Consider the following 22468-nt stretch of genomic DNA (forward strand, 5'->3'; position numbering starts at 1 on the left):
AGAGACTCAGACTTAATGTGCTGCAAGTTTTATTCATGCAACTCATTTAACAAAGAAAAAAAGACAGGAAAATGTCTTTTGCCTTCCTGATTGTTGTTCATATATTTCCAGCTTCTCGATTTAATTCACTCCTGTTTCTGATAACATGTTAGGATTCATCTTTTCTTCTTATTGCTGAGTTTTATTCTGTGATGAATTTGGCTCTAATCTTCATGGACATATTTTTTTGTTTTGATTTTTGTTTTCATAATACAGGTAACATCTTGCAAAGTTCAAAGTGTGTGAACCTGCAGTCAATAAAAAAAAAGGAAGTTGAGGTATTTCCAAGTTGAACTACAAGTCCTCTGTAGTCCATTTCTGCACATAGAGATGAATACAGCCTCTTACTCTTTTAACCAGCATGTCTGCATTCATTAAAATAGTGTTGAGATTATGTCTGGTTCATTTCTGTGTGAATGCATCTACTTCCTGTGTGAGAGCTCTGACTAACCAACTAACCTAAACCATAATAAATAATAAAACATGGAGCAGGAACAGAGCTTAGATCAGCTGATGTAGTTGAAGTTCATTCAACAAGCTGTACAGAAACATAAACTTAACTGATAGAGTGTAGACCCTGGTAGTAGTGGAGGAGGAGTGAAGAACGAGGAGGTGTGGATGCTGAGACATCAGTGAGGTGGAGGAGGGCTGAATGGATCTGACAGTGAAATGAGAACTGAGAGCAGCAGAGAAAGGAGGAGTTTTAAAATGACAGGAGACAAAATGATTGGCCCACAGACAGAGGTTGTGATTGGTTAAAGTGAGGAAGGAACACCATACTGTACATGTAAATAGTGTGATGTATATTTCAGGACGGTGAGCTCCCCCTTGTGGTGAGAGAAGGTGCAGCACAGACAGACAGTGCTAAGGTGCTGCTCAAACATCCTACAGTCATGTATTTATGTTCCTCAGAGGGTTTTACCTCACATGTCTTCTTTTAATTTCTTTGATTTTCTACAAATTTGACTGATTCAGAAAAGCTGCACTGTTGAATTTCAGTTTCTGTTTCACCAATAACTCCTAAAAAAGGATTTAGAAAAACACTTGAACACTTAATCAATTTTAATCAAATATTTCCAGGAAGCTTAAAATAATAATAAAAGTTGATCTGTTGATTGATGACCACTCATATCAGACCTAAAACTTCTTGTAGAGTCCAAAGAACACGATTTGCTTTATCTTCAGGTTTATATGCTTGAAACAATTCACCTGTTCACCTCAGAGGAGCCGTGTCTACATGTACTGATAGATTCATATGTGAATATTTACATTTGACAGAGTGTGTTTTATAGAACAGAAAACTTCCTCTAAAACAACAAACTCTACTCCATTAGACAATGAGGTTAACGCGAGTGTGGCTGAAGAACCACAGTGAGGTTTCCAGAGAGCAGTGGTGTGAGGTGAACAGAGAAAATGAAGCATACTTTGTTCAAACAACAGAGAAAGAGGGAAGGACGTCAAACAAGTGACAGACTTCCTTTATGTTCTTAGATAGTTTGGGTCAGTCTGGTGTCAGGATGATCTCAAATCATCCTTCTCTGTCTTGTTACTTTTAATCATTGAGGTGGAGAAAAATAAAAAATAATATGTGCAAAACATGAAACATGGGCCTTCTGAGGGTGTCCTGTGGTGTCTGGAAACAGGATGTTGTAAGTGGGGCTCTTTGGGTCCTGTGTGTTGAGGGAAGGGGCCTCAGTGGATCATCCCACAGATACTTGATCAGTTTGGGTTCTAGTGAATTTGGAGGCCAGGACAACACCTTGTGCGGTTCTTCATGTTTTTTTAGTTGTTCCTAAACCGTTTTTGTGTGTGTGCCTGTGTCAGGCTGCGTCCGGATGGCTGCTACCATCAAGGAGTGTCATTGCTATGGGGTGGGGGTGCCTGGTCTGGTCTAGGGGGGTGCTCCATGTCTAAAGGCGTATTCACACCAGGAAGGTCCGTTAGTTCACTTGTTTGGTCCGGACCAATTTTTTTTTTCTTTATTTTTTTTTTGTGCGGTTCGCTTTCACACTGTGATTAATTGCAACCGGACCAGAATTTATAAACAAAAACACATGTGCTAAGGTCGTTCAGCCATTGGCTGGTAAACGTATAGGCGGGGTAAAGAAGGAAGCCAAATGTCCCACGTAAATAGGCTACACCCACTAAACATTAGACGTCTGATTGACGTGCAGATCATGTCTATATTGCGTCCGTCCGTCCATGACCAATTCTGAACGTCTACACGACGTGCAAACTAGGTCCGCTATTTCGACGTCTAACCATGACCCCATTTAGACCTCAATATGCCGTTCAACATTTGATCGTCAGACGTGATAACTTTTCTGGAGGTCATATGGACGTCTAAGACAGGTGCAGGAAATTGACGAATGTATTTTTTTTTATTTAAGATAAATATCAAACTTCTTGTTATCAACATGATTAATCAATATGAATGATTAATAATTTATATTCATATTCATTGTTGATTGTTGATTTGCGATTAAAAAATATTTATTATTTATTTATTGTATAGGCTACATAATATTTTGTTATTTTACATTTTCTTATTTTTCCTACTGGTTTATTTAAGGGGACCGTAGTTTGTGCAACTAATCCGGTCTGGCTAAATTTAACTGAGTTCTGCGCCTCAGTCATATCGGGTGAAATGTGTGCGAATTCGCGACTCTAACTGGCTGAGGCATTGTGTCATCACATACACCGTAAGAGCCACTCTGATTGGCCCAGGTGTTCCTCTTCTGTGGAAGCAATGGCCGAGTCTGCACCGTAGGCTACAGCTGGTCTAAATCATCGTTCACTAAATTGCAGGTAAGTTCGGTCAACCCATACTGCCTAGTTAACTTTATGTTCATTTATAGTGTTTGCTGTTTTAGCTTTGTCGTATTAATCTAAGCAGTTGTTGCTACAGTTAGCATTGCATCTTTTCCCATCAGCTGGTTAGCTTTTGAACACAACCACCGTGCTAACGTTTACAGACGCTTTAACGTGAACAATTGTACACATTAAAGCGTTTATTAGACGTCGAAATGTTTGCAGGGAACACTGCAAACAACAGTTGCTCGGTCGCTATCATTATGAGAGCGATAGTAGTTATTCCTGTGTGAGACTTTGGCTGGCCGCCATTGTTGGGATAACTGTTCTTGTTGTTGTTTTTCCGGCAATACAGACGCATTCTAAAGAAGCTGCTGGCGGTGTTAACTGGCGTTTCGATCGCTAATCATTTGTCTTTTTCTACTTGTGCAGATGGAGTCATCCTGTTTGATAATCGGGCAACTGAGGACTTCATAAGGGCACTTTTTTTTTTTACTTTTATTTTTATTATTATGTTATTGTTCTATTTGTATTATATTTGTAGGCTATTGTTACATTTTTATTCACAGACCGAAGGTAATTTTATTTATTGTATTTTACCATTTTTTCACAAATTGTACTGCATTTTATGCTGCCTAAGACTGACGTTTGCAATAAAGATTGGGGAAAAAACTGTCGGGATTGGATTGTGATTTATTGTAGACCAGACTGTAGTCTAACACTATTTTAATGAATGCAGACATGCTGGTTAACACAGTCAGAGGCTGTATTCATCTGTATGTGCAGAAATGGACTACTGAGAATTTGTAGTTAAACTTAGAAATACCTCAACTTCACTGCAGGTTCACACACTTTGCAGGACATTACCAACAACAAAATATGTCCATGAAGATTAGAGCCAAATGCATCACAGAATAAAACTGAGCAACAAGAAGAAAAGATGAATCTTAACATGTTATCAGAAAAAGGATTGAATTAAAGCGAGAAGCTGGAAATATATGAACAACAATCAGGAAGGCAAAATAAAATTATTGTAATGTCGTCTTATACAGATTATTGATGAAGCTGTATTTGATTCAGCGTTTCCTCCGTAGAAAAAACAAAACATCAACACTGAAGGTCGTCTGAATACAAATTTATATTCAATTCTTCATCTTCCACAAAACAACATTATTTTACATGTACAGACCTGGATGATGCTACGATCCACAAAAAAAATAAAAAAAAAATAAAATAAAAAAATATCACATTTCACTAAATAAGTAACACATGTGCAGGTATACACAAGGAATCAGAAATAATAAATCATTCCACTGACAATGAACTTGACATCTTCCTCCTCTCCTTGTGGCTCATGAAGCATGAACCTCAATCACTCTGTTGACATCGTCTTCTTCTCCTGTGTCCTGTGGAAATGGAACAACACAGAGAGAGGTCAGCTCAATATGTGATGATGATTTATGGCTTAACTTCAGGTAGTACAGTTGTTTAGATAATTATTATAATAATAACAGCAACAAACTCAGCTTTCTTACCTTCTCTGGTTTGTTGGAGAATCTGGATCTAAACCAGCTGAAAGAAAAAGAGAAGATGAATAAATATTAACAGATGTTAAACACTGAACATTTAAAAGAGAACAAATGATCTCCAGCTGCAAAGTATCATATCAGAGAAAAGTTTGTCTCACCACTCAAAGATGATGATTGTACTGTAGAGAATTAAGATTCCCAGGATTGTAACTGGAACGTGGACATCAACCCCAAACTCTGGATCATCAGAAACAAGACAGCATGGTTACCATGTTGTATATTATGAAACACAATCTTACTCACTTCAGTATTTCTTCACAAACCAAAATGAAATATGAAACAAGGAACATCAAGAGTCAAACTGACTCAGTTGAAATGTTTCCATCAACGATATTTACCTTCAACATTCAGAAGAATCCATGGTGACGTCTGGTAACCAAGTTGATTTGAGGCCACACAATAATAACCTCCTCCATCAGTCACATTGAAGCTAAAGAAGTGTCCTTCAGATACGATCATGGGTCCATCTTTGCTGTTCTTGAACCAGGTGAAGCGTCTGACGGAAGGCTTGGCTCTGCTGGAGCAGGTCAGGTTCACCCAGCTACCTGCTGACACCAAACCTGATGGACTGATGGATGCTGAGGTGTCTTTAGGAGCATCTGAGGAAAATGTGACAGAGATTGACTTTATTCATCACAAACAGCTGACATCCCATGAATCATCATGTGCTGACAGGATCCAACAACAAACTCTGGTTGTCTTACATGAAATATTGAGAGTCTCTTGTGTCTCTGCTGTCTTGACATCTTTTCCTTCATTCACAGGATATCTGACAGAACAGCTGATGTTGTATCCATCATGTGTGTCTGACAGAGTGATGGTCTCCTGGATTTTAGTTGTAAAGGTCCCATCTGTGTTTTCCTTTGTTTTGTTGTGAGGGTCTTGTTGGAGATTCCAGGTGAGTTGAGGAGGGGAGTGTGGACAGGGAGTGAAAGCTGAGCAGGTTATAGTGACAGACTCCTTCTCCTTCAGATCACCTGAGATATTAATTCTGGGTCTCCAAGGAGAATCTGTGGTTTTGTGCAAAATTTCACATCAGTTTTAGTTGTTTTAATTTTTCCTCCTACATACTGAGCATAACAAATTTACTGAGAAGGTTTAGCATTAGAGTTTATGGAACAAGGTAGAACTGCTTTCACATTTTATTCAAGTAAAGTGAAATTATAAAACCTGTCTTACCTTTAACTGTTATTTGAAGAGGATCACAATCAGCTGTTGACCTGAACGGCCAGTTCTCAATTCTGAAGTAGTATGTGTCTGAATGACTTATCTTTAAATCAGAAAACAGAGTGGTGCAGTTTTTCTGACTCAGGTCTCCAGTAATATTCATTGGATAGATGTTAACTGACTTTCTGCTGTTGAAGACTACATTATCTGGATATTGGTATAATTTTGAGTTATTTTTAATCCACACTCCGAATGTTTTTCTGCTGCTGTTAAACCCTTTTCCTGGTTCCTCTCTATAGTTACATGGGATTTTCAAACAAGATCCACTCAGTGCTTCCATCTCCTTTGGCGCAGTAATGAAGAGGTCTGAATCCTTATCACAACCAGCCCAAACACCTGTAAAACCAGACTAATGATGAACATCATGTGGATCAAAATCTGCCTGAAGAGAAAGTTGATGAGACACAAACTCCAGTTCATCTGCAGCATGTTACATGTAGACCCTTTGAACAATGTCAGTAGAAAATATTTCAGACTAGAAATGATTGAAGTAATGTCTCCAAATAAAAGAGACTGAACAAACAGCTGACCTGAAAGAAAGAAGACACTCAGTAACATGTTGACTGTCACCATGTTCACACACAGGGCTGCCATGACACCCATCTCCTAGACTGGAAACAAAGACAAAAACCAAAATATATCATGTGATTGCTCTCAGGTTAAAATATTTAAATTTAAAAAACAGTAACATTTTTTTTTTTTTTTTTTACCAAATAAATCTGCAGTTAAAAGAAAGAAACTATATGGTTTTAATATTCAGTAATTTGTGAATTTCAGTTGATCAGCAGCAGATCAAATAACCAACTTCTCTGTTTAGTTGTCGTGGTGTAAAAGGAAACATCCAGACTTGACTTATTTTTTTCATCACTTCTGCTAGTTATCACTGAATAAATGCAAAAATACAAGAAGTCTTCATCCTTCCTGCTTCATCACTGTGAATGAGGAAGTCACCTTTTATGGTCATTTTGAGCTGATCAGGGTGTGGATGGTTTATTAATTTCCGATTACGTTCACTGTCTCACAACTGTCATCACTTACTGTCGATCACAGCTTTTCAATATTTATATCTACTGTCGAAGCAATGATAAACTGATGAGGCAGAACACAAAGAAGAACTTTGATAACATCATGACTGAGAAAAAACATATGAGCTGCAGGATGTGGAGAATTAAGTTTCCTGTCATTGTACTGTGGTCAGTGAAAGCAACATATTCTCGTTCAGGCCTCTGTGTCTTTTAACATGAACTAACATCTTGTATGAGCTCACAGTAAAGGTGTGAAAAGTGTTTCTTTACTTGAGTGTAGAGATCCTCTGGACCGTCAACAGTCTGTGTGAAGCTATTTTCTGTCCTGCACTGAGACGGAGGAAGGTTCAGGTCTCTGCTGAGAGAAGTGGACGTCTTCATGCAGGGTGTCTTCCTCTGATAATTGAATGGAGTTTGATAATTCACCTGTTTGAATCTGTGAACAGACCTGTAGTTATTTATAGTTTCTTGAAATTGCACAATCTATTAACAACAGCAATGGTGGCAAGTTACACTGTTGTTTGTTATATTGATATATGTTGAGGGGAGGGTCCTCTCTGGATCATCCCACAGAGACTTGATCAGTTTGGGATCTAGTGAATTTGGAGGCCAGATCAACAGCTTGTGCTGTTCTTCATGTTTTTTTTTTAGTTGTTCCTAAAGCGTTTTTGTGTGTGTGTCTGTGTCAGGCTGCGTCCTGCTGGGGATGGCTGCTGCCATCAAGGAGTGTCATTTCTATGGGGTGGGGGTGCCTGGTCTGGTCTAGGTGCGTGCTACATGTCTAAGTAACATCTACACGAATGAATAGCAGGTCCACAAGTTTCCCAGCAGAACTCTGAATTGTCACAAGATGGTCAATGTTATTTACTTCTCCTATCAGTGGTCATGATATTTCGGCTGATCTGTGTATGATCTCCTATTATTTTAGTTTTTTTTGGTTATATTATCTCTGATCCTTTAACAAAGCAGTAAATCTATTTGCCAGTCCATCATTACATTTTAGTTTGCCGTATATTTAGCTGAAGTCATGAAGCGACTGAGGGCAGCTATATGTGGAGATGTAAACTGGGTTCAACTTCCCTTCAGTCAGTGTCGTCACACACAGAGACATTTTCTGTTAATTATTCTTGGATTTCCTCTTTTGATTGGCGCCTTTCAGTCTCCGCGGAGGTTGGCCACGGCCTATTCTTTTGGACCAAAGCAAATTCCTTGTATGTGTAAACATGCTTGGCCAATAAAGTCTGATTCTGATTCTGATTCTGATCATGCCACCATCACAGTCTCCCTTTCACTGGCAGACACATACACTATATTACCAAAAGTATTCGCTCACCCATTCAAATGATCAGAATCAGGTGTTCTAATCACTTGGCCTGGCCCCAGGTGTATAAATTCAAGCACTCAGGCATGCAGACTGTGAAACAAGACATTTGTGAAAGAATGGGCCGCTCTCAGGAGCTCAGTGAATTCCAGCGTGGAACTGTCATAGGATGCCACTTGTGCAACAAATCCAGTCGTGAAATTTCCTCGCTCCTAAATATTCCACAGTCAACTGTCAGCTCTATTATAACAAAATGGAAGCGTTTGGGAAAAACAGCAACTCAGCCACGAAGTGGTAGGCCACGTAAAGTGACGGAGAGGGGTCAGCGGATGCTGAAGCGCATAGTGCAAAGAGGTCGCCGACTTTCTGCACAGTCAATTGCTACAGACCTACAAACTTCATGTGACCTTCAGATTAGCCCAAGTACAGTACGCAGAGAGCTTCATGGAATGGGTTTCCATGGCCGAGCAGCTGCAGCCAAGCCACACATCACCAAGTGCAATGCAAGGCGTCGGATGCAATGGTGTAAAGCACGCCGCCACTGGCCTCTAGAGCAGTGGAGACGCGTTCTCTGGAGTGATGAATCACGCTTTACCATCTGGCAATCTGATGGACGAGTCTGGGTTTGGAGGTTGCCAGGAGAACGGTACATTTCAGATTGCATTGTGCCAACTGTGAAATTTGGTGGAGGAGGAATTATGGTATGGGGTTGTTTTTCAGGAGCTGGGCTTGGCCCCTTAGTTCCAGTGAAAGGAACATTGAATGCTTCAGGATACCAAAACATTTTGGACAATTCCATGCTCCCAACCTTGTGGGAACAGTTTGGAGCGGGCCCCTTCCTCTTCCAACATGACTGTGCACCAGTGCACAAAGCAAGGTCCATAAAGACGTGGATGACAGAGTCTGGTGTGGATGAACTTGACTGGCCTGCACAGAGTCCTGACCTGAACCCGATAGAACACCTTTGGGATGAATTAGAGCGGAGACTGAGAGCCAGGCCTTCTCGACCAACATCAGTGTGTGACCTCACCAATGCGCTTTTGGAAGAATGGTCAAAAATTCCTATAAACACTCTCCTCAACCTTGTGGACAGTCTTCCCAGAAGAGTTGAAGCTGTAATAGCTGCAAAAGGTGGACCGACATCATATTGAATTCTATGAGTTAGGAATGGGATGGCACTTCAGTTCATAGAATGAGTAAAGGCAGGTGAGCGAATACTTTTGGTAATATAGTGTATGTGGAGATTATTATTGTCTTATTAAGAGTTTATGGAGACAGGAGTTCCCTCATGAAGGTATGCTTTAACACTGACCTTATATCTATGACTGTCCTCTTGTCGACTTTGTCAGCCTCAGACTAAATGTGTGTGTACATGTATCTCTATAGGGGACAGAGGTTTAAAAGGCTAAAATGATTAAAGAAGCTTTTTTTTTTTTTTTACATTTTACATAAAGGCATCATTTAGAGCTTTCATTTAAGTTGAAAGGATGCTTAATGTTGTTTTCAGAGAATAAAGTTGTTCCTTAAATTCACATGTTCAACTCTTCATGAACAACCAGACTGTCCTACATCATAAATAGTATCTGACAACATCAGTAGAGTTGCATTTAAATAGAAATTTACATAATTATGTGATGATTTACACTATATATGAAATAAAGTGTTGGCTTACGCAGTCCGAACCAACAACACAAGTTTCCAAGAGTTGCAGAAAAGCGTTAAAATAACAAACCTGTAGGTTAAAACATTAAAATATAAAAAGCAGTGACATGTTTCTTACCGAGTCTGCAGGTGAAACAAAGACTGTAGAACGTTTTGATATCAGTGGTTTTGAGCTTGAGCAGATCAGAAAGAGACCAAGTAACAACTTCCCTGTTAAACCTACTTTGAAAGAAGGTGGACGTTATACATTAAGACTGTGAGCACAGTTGGTTTGGTTGTACAGCCACAACATATCACATGACTTCCTGCTTATCTTGTGTTAGGACATGTTAATATGTGGACTCTTAAGTTCATCAGGCGTTAATGACTAATTGAAACTTTTGGACCTGTCATTCTTTCATGTGGATGTTACTTAGGGTGTATTCACACCTGCCTTGTTTAGTTCGATTAAAACGAACTCAAGTTCGTTTCCTTGCTTGGTTCGGACCTTTTTGACTGGTGTGAATACAATCACTCGAACTCTGGTGCGGACCAAACAAGCGGACCGAGACCCAGCTGAGGAGGTGGTCTCGGAGCGGTTCCTACCGAACCCTGGTGCGGTTCCTTTATGGTGTGAAAGCAGCCCGACCTCGATCCGACCCAAGTTGCAAAAATCTACCTTTTTGGATTTGACGAGCTCCCGTAGTTTTCGCGCATCTATCAAGAAGCGTCTGTGTGTCTGTCTGTCTGTGGCACGCATATGTCGCGAACCGTTGGCCCGATTGATTTGAAACTGGGCAGGTGTCACGACAATGGTCACAACTGAAAAATCTTCTTCAGCTCCCACTATAGGAATACATACTTCCGACGGGCACTGCACTAGTTATGGGAAATGTAGGATAGCCCAGTGACACACACAACAGAGAGAGACACGTGAAGCAAACAAACGCAGGTAGGTTAGGTAGAGATGAGCCGTGGCTTAACCGAGCTCTGAGGAGACACGCTGCCTCCTAGATATCTGGGCAGATGTCCAGATATCTCAAATGCTGAAGAAAACACATAAAAATGCAGAAGTATATAAGATTTTTAGTAAACAAATGAGAGAGAGGGGATTCCAGCGCTCAGTTTATAAACCATATTGCTAGCATAATAACAAGTAGACCTACAGTAGTACGCAAAGTCTCCATTGCCCACTGCGCAAAGACACGTTCAAATAACGTCTTTTCAACGTCGTTTTTGCACGTCGAAGTTTGGTCCTCTGAAGGTGCAGACTGTTACGACGACGTCTTTTCCCGACGTCGAGTGAACGTCCGTTACCGACGTCCACAGGACCTCTGTATAGGAGCCAGTTGTAGTCCGAATGTGGTCTTCTAGACGTCGTTTCTACTTTAAACTTAAACTCATTTTAGACCAGGGGCGGATGGTGTATAGGGGCGATTTGGGCGACGCCCTACCAGCTGGGAGAAAGAGGATTTTTTTTTTTTACAAATTCTATCACAGCAAAAGTAGTTTTCAGTGTTCTAGACATATTATCTGTCATCAGAATCGTCAGGTTCAAGTCGCGTTTCAAATGGTCCCGCCTCTCTGGGCGAATTCATCAGCGTGGAAAATCGCCCCAGCTTCTCCCATTGACTCTCCCCACTGCGCAAAGACACGTTCAAATAACGTCTTTTCAACGTCGTTTTTGCACGTCGAAGTTTGGTCCTCTGAAGGTGCAGACTGTTACAACAGACGACGTCTTTTCCCGACGTCGAGTGAACGTCCGTTACCGACGTCCACAGGACCTCTGTATAGGAGCCAGTTGTAGTCCGAATGTGGTCTTCTAGACGTCGTTTCTACGTTAAACTTAAACTCATTTTAGACTACAGTCAGGTCTACAATAAATCACAATCCAATCCCGACAGTTTTTTCCCCAATCTTTATTGCAAACGTCAGTCTTAGGCAGCATAAAATGCAGTACAATTTGTGAAAAAGTGATAAAATACAATAAATAAAATTACCTTCGGTCTGTGAATAAAAATGTAACAATAGCCTACAAATATAATAGAACAATAACATAATAATAACATAACATAATAATAAAAATAAAAGTAAAAAAAAAGTGCCCTTATGAAGTCCTCAGTTGCCCGATTATCAAACAGGATGACTCCATCTGCACAAGTAAAAAAAGACAAATGATTAGCGATCGAAACGCCAGTTAACACCGCCAGCAGCTTCTTTAGAATGCGTCTGTATTGCCGGAAAAAAACAACAACAAGAACAGTTATCCCAACAATGGCGGCCAGCCAAAGTCTCACACAGGAATAACTACTATCGCTCTGATAATGATAGCGACCGAGCAACTGTTGTTTGCAGTGTTCCCTGCAAACATTTCGACGTCTAATAAACGCTTTAATGTGTACAATTGTTCACGTTAAAGCGTCTGTAGCACGTTAGCACGGTGGTTGTGTTCAAAAGCTAACCAGCTGATGGGAAAAGATGCAATGCTAACTGTAGCAACAACTGCTTAGATTAATACGACAAAGCTAAAACAGCAAACACTATAAATGAACATAAAGTTAACTAGGCAGTATGGGTTGACCGAACTTACCTGCAATTTAGTGAACGATGATTTAGACCAGCTGTAGCCTACGGTGCAGACTCGGCCATTGCTTCCACAGAAGAGGAACACCTGGGCCAATCAGAGTGGCTCTTACGGTGTATGTGATGACACAATGCCTCAGCCAGTTAGAGTCGCGAATTCGCACACATTTCACCCGATATGACTGAGGCGCAGAACTCAGTTAAATTTAGCCAGACCGGATTAGTTGCACAAACTACGGTCCCCTTAAATAAACCAGTAGGAAAAATAAGAAAATGTAAAATAACAAAATATTATGTAGCCTATACAATAAATAAATAATAAATATTTTTTAATCGCAAATCAACAATCAACAATGAATATGAATATAAATTATTAATCATTCATATTGATTAATCATGTTGATAACAAGAAGTTTGATATTTATCTTAAATAAAAAAAAATACATTCGTCAATTTCCTGCACCTGTCTTAGACGTCCATATGACCTCCAGAAAAGTTATCACGTCTGACGATCAAATGTTGAACGGCATATTGAGGTCTAAATGGGGTCATGGTTAGACGTCGAAATAGCGGACCTAGTTTGCACGTCGTGTAGACGTTCAGAATTGGTCATGGACGGACGGACGCAATATAGACCTGATCTGCACGTCAATCAGACGTCTAATGTTTAGTGGGTGTAGCCTATTTACGTGGGACATTTGGCTTCCTTCTTTACCCCGCCTATACGTTTACCAGCCAATGGCTGAACGACCTTAGCACATGTGTTTTTGTTTATAAATTCTGGTCCGGTTGCAATTAATCACAGTGTGAAAGCGAACCGCACTAAAAAAAAATAAAGAAAAAAAAAATTGGTCCGGACCAAACAAGTGAACTAACGGACCTTCCTGGTGTGAATACGCCTTTAGACATGGAGCACCCCCCTAGACCAGACCAGGCACCCCCACCCCATAGCAATGACACTCCTTGATGGTAGCAGCCATCCGGACGCAGCCTGACACAGGCACACACACAAAAACGGTTTAGGAACAACTAAAAAAACATGAAGAACAGCACAAGGTGTTGTCCTGGCCTCCAAATTCACTAGAACCCAAACTGATCAAGTATCTGTGGGATGATCCACTGAGGCCCCTTCCCTCAACACACAGGACCCAAAGAGCCCCACTTACAACATCCTGTTGCCAGACACCACAGGACACCCTCAGAAGGCCCATGTTTCATGTTTTGCACATATTATTTTTTATTTTTCTCCACCTCAATGATTAAAAGTAACAAGACAGAGAAGGATGATTTGAGATCATCCTGACACCAGACTGACCCAAACTATCTAAGAACATAAAGGAAGTCTGTCACTTGTTTGACGTCCTTCCCTCTTTCTCTGTTGTTTGAACAAAGTATGCTTCATTTTCTCTGTTCACCTCACACCACTGCTCTCTGGAAACCTCACTGTGGTTCTTCAGCCACACTCGCGTTAACCTCATTGTCTAATGGAGTAGAGTTTGTTGTTTTAGAGGAAGTTTTCTGTTCTATAAAACACACTCTGTCAAATGTAAATATTCACATATGAATCTATCAGTACATGTAGACACGGCTCCTCTGAGGTGAACAGGTGAATTGTTTCAAGCATATAAACCTGAAGATAAAGCAAATCGTGTTCTTTGGACTCTACAAGAAGTTTTAGGTCTGATATGAGTGGTCATCAATCAACAGATCAACTTTTATTATTATTTTAAGCTTCCTGGAAATATTTGATTAAAATTGATTAAGTGTTCAAGTGTTTTTCTAAATCCTTTTTTAGGAGTTATTGGTGAAACAGAAACTGAAATTCAACAGTGCAGCTTTTCTGAATCAGTCAAATTTGTAGAAAATCAAAGAAATTAAAAGAAGACATGTGAGGTAAAACCCTCTGAGGAACATAAATACATGACTGTAGGATGTTTGAGCAGCACCTTAGCACTGTCTGTCTGTGCTGCACCTTCTCTCACCACAAGGGGGAGCTCACCGTCCTGAAATATACATCACACTATTTACATGTACAGTATGGTGTTCCTTCCTCACTTTAACCAATCACAACCTCTGTCTGTGGGCCAATCATTTTGTCTCCTGTCATTTTAAAACTCCTCCTTTCTCTGCTGCTCTCAGTTCTCATTTCACTGTCAGATCCATTCAGCCCTCCTCCACCTCACTGATGTCTCAGCATCCACACCTCCTCGTTCTTCACTCCTCCTCCACTACTACCAGGGTCTACACTCTATCAGTTAAGTTTATGTTTCTGTACAGCTTGTTGAATGAACTTCAACTACATCAGCTGATCTAAGCTCTGTTCCTGCTCCATGTTTTATTATTTATTATGGTTTAGGTTAGTTGGTTAGTCAGAGCTCTCACACAGGAAGTAGATGCATTCACACAGAATTGAACCAGACATAATCTCAACACTATTTTAATGAATGCAGACATGCTGGTTAAAAGAGTAAGAGGCTGTATTCATCTCTATGTGCAGAAATGGACTACAGAGGACTTGTAGTTCAACTTGGAAATACCTCAACTTCCTTTTTTTTTTTATTGACTGCAGGTTCACACACTTTGAACTTTGCAAGATGTTACCTGTATTATGAAAACAAAAATCAAAACAAAAAAATATGTCCATGAAGATTAGAGCCAAATTCATCACAGAATAAAACTCAGCAATAAGAAGAAAAGATGAATCCTAACATGTTATCAGAAACAGGAGTGAATTAAATCGAGAAGCTGGAAATATATGAACAACAATCAGGAAGGCAAAAGACATTTTCCTGTCTTTTTTTCTTTGTTAAATGAGTTGCATGAATAAAACTTGCAGCACATTAAGTCTGAGTCTCTTCACAAACAAAATTGATCTAATTTTTTCTTGACTTCAGCATAGAGATAATCTGTGTCGTTAGCAATATGTGTTAATCTCTTTGCTGGTTTGTTGATGTTGACCTGTGCGTACATCGTGTCCTGCTGCTGTCCACTGTCCTGCACTGAGACAGAGGATGGATCACGTCTCTGCTTGGAGAAGTTGATCTCTCCATAATGGATGTTTTCTCCTTCTTCTGTTTCACCTGCAGGTTCTTCAATAACCAGATCTTCACCTCTTTGACTCTATAAGAAATGAACCACATGTGATGTTTAGTGAGGAAGATCTTCACCTGAATCCTTCCTTATTAAATCATTACTTTTACTTTTTGAATACGTTGAGTAGACTGCTCTGATAGAGGTAATATATAAAGTAACTAAACACTGAGTCAGGTAGACTACAGAGAAGTTTAGTCATTACAAACCTGAGTCTGTTGTTGAGTTTGATGCCTTGACTTTAACCACCTGGAAAACATCAGAGGCTGTTAGATGAACTATACTGTGTTTTAGGGTCAATATATTTGACAGTAAAATGTTAAGACTGATGGGAAACAGATGTTTTTGGATGTGCAGCTAAAATGTCAGCGACAGTAACTGAGTCATGTTTGCTGCTTTGATATGTGATACTTACCAAACAAAGATGATCAAGCAGATGAGTACGATGATCCCAATGATTCCTCCAAGAACTGGTTCCCAGTGTGAGGAGCCTAAAACAAGACATGATTTAATGTGGATGTACTGATATAATGAAACCAGATATAACTCTTACTGTGTTTGAGTGGATTCAGAAATATAAATGCTGAATGATATTTACCTTCAGCAGTGAGATTAATCCCAGTAACTGTAGTCTGAGAGCTCTCTGTTCATAGAAAATAAAACAAAGTGAAACTAAAATAGACAGAGAACATCAGAAAAGAAACAAGAGAAATAACACGAGAGCTGACTGAATTCACTTCTGCATTTACCTGTAACATTCAGATGAATCCATGGTGACGTCTGGTTACCAAGTTGATTTGAGGCCACACAGTAATAAACTCCTCCATCAGTCACATTGAAGCTGTAGAAGTGTCCTTCAGATACATTCATGGGTCCATCTTTGCTGTTCTTGAACCAGGTGAAGCGTCTGACGGGAGGCTTGGCTCTGCTGGAGCAGGTCAGGTTCACCCAGCTACCTGCTGACACCAAACCTGATGGACTGATGGATGCTGAGGTGTCTTTAGGAGCATCTGAGGAAAATGATAAATTGTCTGTATTAATCAAAACACATGATATCGCACATATACTCATATGCAACATTGCAACAAACTCTGGTTGTCTTACATGAAACACTGAGAGTCTCTTGTGTCTCTGCTGTCTTGACGTGTTTTCCTTCATTCACAGGATATCTGACAGAACAGTTGATGTTGTATCCATCATGTGTGTCTGACAGAGTGATGGTCTCCTGGATTTTAGTTGTAAAGGTCCCATCTGTGTTTTCCTCTATTTTGTTGTGAGGGTCTTGTTGGAGATTCCAGGTGAGTTGAGGAGGGGAGTGTGGACAGGGAGTGAAAGCTGAGCAGGTTATAGTGACGGACTCCTTCTCCTTCACATCACCTGAGATATTAATTTTGGGTCTCCAAGGAGAATCTGTGGTTTTGTGCAAAATTTAACATCAGTTTTTGTTGTTTTGTTTTTTTTCCATTTTTCCTCCTACGTATTGAGCATAGGAAATTTTTTGAGAAGGTTTAGCATTACACAGTTTATGGACTCAGGTACAATTCCTTTCACATTTTATTCAAGTAAAGTGAAATTATAAAACCTGTCTTACCTTTAATTGTTATTTGAAGAGGATCACAATCAGCTGTTGCCATGAACGGCCAGTTCTCAATTCTGAAGTAGTATGTGTCTGAATGACTTGTGTTTATATTAGAAAACAGAGTGGTGCAGTTTTTCTGACTCAGGTCTCCAGTAATATTCATTGGATAGATTTTAACTGACTTACTACTGTTGAAGACTACATTATTTGGATATGGGCCAAATCTCAAGTCATTTTTAATCCACACTCCGAAGGTTTCTCTGCTGCTGTCAAACCCTTTATATGGTGTCTCTCTATAGTTACATGGGATTTTCAAACAAGATCCACTCAGTGCTTCCATCTTCTTTGGTGCAGTAATGAAGAGGACTGGTGTTAGATTACAATCAGCCCAAACACCTGTAAAACCAGACTAATGATGAACATCATGTGGATGAAAATCTGCCTGAAGAGAAAGTTGACGAGACACAAACTCCAGTTCATCTGCAGCATGTTACATGTAGACCCTTTGAACAATGTCAGTAGAAAATATTTCAGACTAGAAATGATTCAAGTAATGTCTCCAAATAAAAGAGACTGAACAAACAGCTGACCTGAAAGAAAGAAGACACTGAGTAACATGTTGACTGTCACCACGTTCACTCACAGGGCTGCCATGACTCTCATCTCCTAGACTGGAAACAAAGATGACTATTAAAATATATCATGTGCTTCCTCACTGGTTAAAAAGTGGAAATTTAAAAAACAGTAATAGTTTTCTTACCAAATAAATCTGCAGTTAAAAAGAAAGAAACAATATTGTTTTAATATCCAGTCATTTGTGAATTTCAGTAGATCAGCAGCAGATCAAATAACCAACTTCTCTGTTTAGTTGTCGTGGTGTAAAAGTAAACACCCAGACTTGAATTTTTTTTTTGTACTTCATCCTTCCTGCTTCATCTCTGTGAATGAGGAAGTCACCTTTTATGGTCATTTTGAGCTGATGAGGGTGTGAATGGTTTATTAATTTCCAATTACGTTCACTGTCTCACAACTGTCACTTACTGTCGATCACAGCTTTTCAATATTTATATCTACTGTAGATGCAATGATATACTTATAAGGCAGAACACAAAGAGGAACTTTGATAACATCATGGCTGAGAAAAAACATATGAGCTGCAGGCTGTGGAGAATTAAGTTTCCTGTCATTGAACTGTGATCAGTAAACGCAACATATTTTCATCCAGGCCTCTGTGTCTTTTAACATGAACTAACATCTTGTACAGTGGGTACGGAAAGTATTCAGACCCCTTTAAATTTTTCACTCTTTGTTTCATTGCAGCCATTTGCTAAAATCAAAAAAGTTCATTTTATTTCTCATTAATGTACACTCAGCACCCCATCTTGACAGAAAAGTAGAAATTTTTGCAAATTTATTAAAAAGAAAAACTGAAATATCACATGGTCATAAGTATTCAGACCCTTTGCTGTTACACTCATATTTAACTCACATGCTGTCCATTTCTTCAGATCCTCCTTAAGATGGTTCTGCTCCTTCATTGGAGTCCAGCTGTGTTTAATTAGGTCATTGGACTTGATTAGGAAAGGCACACACCTGTCTGTGTAAGACCTTACAGCTCACAGTGCATGTCAGAGCAAATGAGAATCATGAGGTCGAAGGAACTGCCCAAAGAGCTCAGAGACAGAATTGTGGCAAGGCACAGATCTGGCCAAGGTTACAAAAGAATTTCTGCAGCACTCAAGGTTTCGAAGAGCACAGTGGCCTCCATAATCCTTAAATGGAAGAAGTTTGGGACGACCAGAACTCTTCCTAGACCTGGCCGTCCAGCCAAACTGAGCAATCGTGGGAGAAGAGCCTTGGTGAGAGAGGTAAAGAAGAACCAAAAGATCACTGTGGCTGAGCTCCAGAGATGCAGTAGGGAGATGGGAGAAAGTTCCACAAAGTCAACTTTCACTGCAACCCTCCACCAGTCGGGGCTTTATGGCCGAGTGGCCGATGGAAGCTTCTCCTCAGCATAGAGTTTGCCAAAAAACACATGAAGGACTCCCAGACTATGAGAAATAAGATTCTTTGGTGTGATGAGACCAAGATTTAACTTTTTGGCATTAATTCTAAGCGGTATGTGTGGAGAAAACCAGGCACTGCTCATCACCTGCCCAATACAATCCCAACAGTGAAACATGGCGGTGGCAGCATCATACTATGGGGGTGTTTTTCAGCTGCAGGGACAGGACGACTGGTTGCAACTGAAGGAAAGATGAATGTGGCCAAGTACAGAGATATCCTGGAAGAAAACCTCTTCCAGAGTGCTCAGGACCTCAGACTGGGCCAAAGGTTCACCTTCCAACAAGACAATGACCCTAAGCACACAGCTAAAATAACGAAGGAGTGGCTTCAGAACAACTCTGTGACCATTCTTGACTGGCCCAGCCAGAGCCCTGACCTAAACCCAATTGGGCATCTCTGGAGAGACCTGAAAATGGCTGTCCACCAACGTTCACCATCCAACCTGACATACATGGAGAGGATCTGCAAGGAAGAATGGCAGAGGATGCCCAAATCCAGGTGTGAAAAACTTGTTGCATCATTCCCAAGAAGACTCATGGCTGTACTAGCTCAAAAGGGTGCTTCTACTCAATACTGAGCAAAGGGTCTGAATACTTATGATCATGTGATATTTCAGTTTTTCTTTTTTAATAAATTTGCAAAAAATTCTACATTTCTGTTTTTTTCTGTCAAGATGGGGTGCTGAGTGCACATTAATGAGAAATAAAATGAACTTTTTTGATTTTAGCAAATGGCTGCAATGAAAGAAAGAGTGAAAATTTTAAAGGGGTCTGAATACTTTCCGTACCCACTGTATGAGCTCACAGTGAAGGTGTGAACTCAATGTTTCTTTACTTGAGTGTCGAGATCCTCTGGACCATCAACAGTCTGTGTGAAGCTGTTTTCTATCCTGCACTGAGACGGAGGAAGGTCCAGGTCTCTGTTGAGAGAAGTGGACGTCTTCATGCAGGACTTCGTCCTCTGGCATTATAAGTTCTCTTCACCTGTTTGACTCTGTGAACAGACCTGTAGTTATTTATAATTTGTTTACACAATTCACTAACAACAACAACAACCACTGAAACAGTGAGATTTTTACATCATTAACAATCAAGGGACCATATCCCACACCCACAAAATACACAACCTAAACTATGTCAATAATAAACTAAATTAAACATTATGGCAAGATACACTTTTATTTGTTATACTGATATATGTTGAGGGGAGGGTCCTCTGTGGATCATCCCACAGATACTTTATCAGTTTTGCATCTAGTGAATTTGGAGGCCAGGTCAACACCTTGTGCTGTTCTTCATGTTTTTTTTAGTTGTTCCTAAACAGTTTTTGTGTGTGTCAGGCTGCATCCTGCTGGGGATGACTGCTGCCATCAAGGAGTGTCATTGCTATGGGGTGGGGGTGCCTGGTCTGGTCTAGGTGGGTGCTACATGTCTAAGTAACATCCACATGAATGGATGCCAGGTCCAACATTTTTCAGGCAGAACTTTGAATTCTCACAAGATCCACACATTTGAATACCTGTCATAATACTTTGGCTGATCGGTACATGTTCTCCTGATGTTTTTATAAAGCACTAAACCTTTATTTAGCTGAAGTCGTGTTGGAACAGAAGCGACTGAGGGCAGCTATATATGGAGATGTAAACTGGGTTCAACTTCCCTTCAGTCAGTGTCGTCACACACAGAGACATTTTCTGTTAATTATTTTTGGATTTCCTCTTTTGATTGGCGCCTTTCAGTCTCATCATGCCACCACCACAGTCTCCCTCTCAATGGCAGACACACATGTGGAGATTATTATTGTCTTATTAAGAGTTTATGGACACAGGAGTTCCCTCATGAAGGTACGCTTTAACATTGACCTTATTTTAAACATGATGAAGAGGATTTTAAAGACATTTATTGGGTTGTAATAAAGAGACCGTTCAGGAAACATCACTTGCACCATTTATTGTGAAGAACTTGTGCAAACTGTTCACCACAGGGTGGCTTACAGATGGGTGGCTCCTCCTTCCTGCAGCTGTTGACGGTCAGAAAGTGTTCGGCAGAGGAGAGATTGAGCAGCACCAAGCTCCTAACCATTTTAAATAAATGTCTCACTCATAGATGTTCATTAATTTAGTGACTTTTTCTGTTTTCTTTGCAGTGCCAGCTGAGACTTAAAGATGACACTCACACCTAAATACAACAAAATGCTTTTCTTATCTGTGTTTTCACAGGTGATTCTGGAGTTAATTGGTTCATTTCTCCTCTAGACTTGATCAACAGACAACAGAGCTGGACTCACTGCTCTGCTAGCAAACAGAAACTAATGTGACTTTAGCGGAAGTTATTTTAGGTAATAGTTGTAGGAGACACCACAGGGGACCCCCACCTGTCACTGAAAACATATCAAAGCAAATCCAACATATCTGTGACTGTCCTCTTGTCGACTTTGTCAGCCTCAGACTAAATGTGTGTGTACATGTATCTCTATAGGGGACAGAGGTTTAAAAGGCTAAAATAGATAAAGAAGCTTTTGTTTTTACATTTTCCATAAAGGCATCATTTAGAGCTTTTATTTAAGTTGAAAGGATCTTTAATGATGTTTTAAAAGAACAAAGCTGTTCCTTAAATTCACATGTTCAACTCTTCATGAACAACCAGACTGTCCCACATCATAAATAGTATCTGACAACATGAACCAACCACAACACATTTTTCCAAGAGTTGCAGAAAAAATAACAAACCTGTAGGTTAAAACATTAAAATATAAAAAGCAGTGACATGTTTCTTACCAGATGAGTCTGCAGGTGAAACAAAGACTGTAGAACGTTTTGATATCAGTGGTTTTGAAATTGAGCAGATCAGAAAGAGACCAAGTAACAACTTCCCTGTTAAACCTACTTTGGTGAAAGAAGGTGGACGTTATATATTAAGACTGAGATCACAGTTGGTTTGGTTGTACAGCCACAACATATCACATGACTTCCTGCTTATGTTGTGTTAGACAGGACATATGAATTTGTGGACTCTTAAGATCATCAGGTGTCAATGACTAATTCAAACTTTTGGACCTGGCATTCATTCATGTGGATGTTACTTAGACACTACTTGTTACTTGTACCACCCACCTAGACCAGACCAGACACCCCCACCCCATAGCGATGACACTCCTTGATGGCAGCAGCCATCCCCAGCAGCATGCAGCCTGACACAGGCACACAAACAAAAACTCTTTAGGAATAACTTAAAAAAAAAACATGAAGAACAGCACAATGTTGACCTGGCCTCCAAATTCACTAGATCCCAAACTGATCAAGTGTCTGTGGGATGGTCCACAGAGGACCCTCCCCTCAACCCACTGGACCCAAAGGCCCCCATTAACAACATCCTGTTGCCAGACACCACAGGACACCCTCAGAAGCCCCATGTTTCATGTTTTGGACATATTATTTTTTATTTTTGTCCACCTCAATGATTAAAAGTAACGAGACAGTGAAGGATGATTTAAGATC

At 40.1% G+C, this 22468-nt stretch overlaps 2 protein-coding genes across 2 annotated transcripts; both read right to left on the reverse strand.

Annotated features, from left to right (window-relative positions):
* Positions 1 to 4202: 4202 nt before the first annotated feature.
* On the reverse strand, positions 4203 to 6630 carry LOC311503726 (myeloid cell surface antigen CD33-like; the record flags this gene model as incomplete). Its single annotated transcript, XM_084566600.1, has 7 exons — positions 4203 to 4256; positions 4386 to 4422; positions 4538 to 4616; positions 4778 to 5038; positions 5144 to 5449; positions 5619 to 6002; positions 6618 to 6630. The coding sequence occupies 7 exons, from the start codon at positions 6628 to 6630 to the stop codon at positions 4203 to 4205; spliced, it is 1134 nt and encodes a 377-aa protein (XP_084422726.1).
* An 8462-nt stretch (positions 6631 to 15092) lies between these two features.
* Positions 15093 to 18443, reverse strand: LOC311503727 (sialic acid-binding Ig-like lectin 13; the record flags this gene model as incomplete). The annotated part of the gene is made up of 7 exons (XM_084566601.1): positions 15093 to 15356; positions 15536 to 15575; positions 15742 to 15817; positions 16076 to 16336; positions 16431 to 16736; positions 16918 to 17301; positions 18395 to 18443. 7 exons carry the CDS (start codon positions 18441 to 18443, stop codon positions 15093 to 15095), a joined length of 1380 nt encoding a protein of 459 aa, XP_084422727.1.
* Between the last annotated feature and the right edge of the window lie 4025 nt (positions 18444 to 22468).

Source organism: Chelon labrosus (genome assembly GCF_963514085.1).
Source record: "Chelon labrosus genome assembly, chromosome: 18".
Lineage (NCBI taxonomy): Eukaryota > Metazoa > Chordata > Actinopteri > Mugiliformes > Mugilidae > Chelon > Chelon labrosus.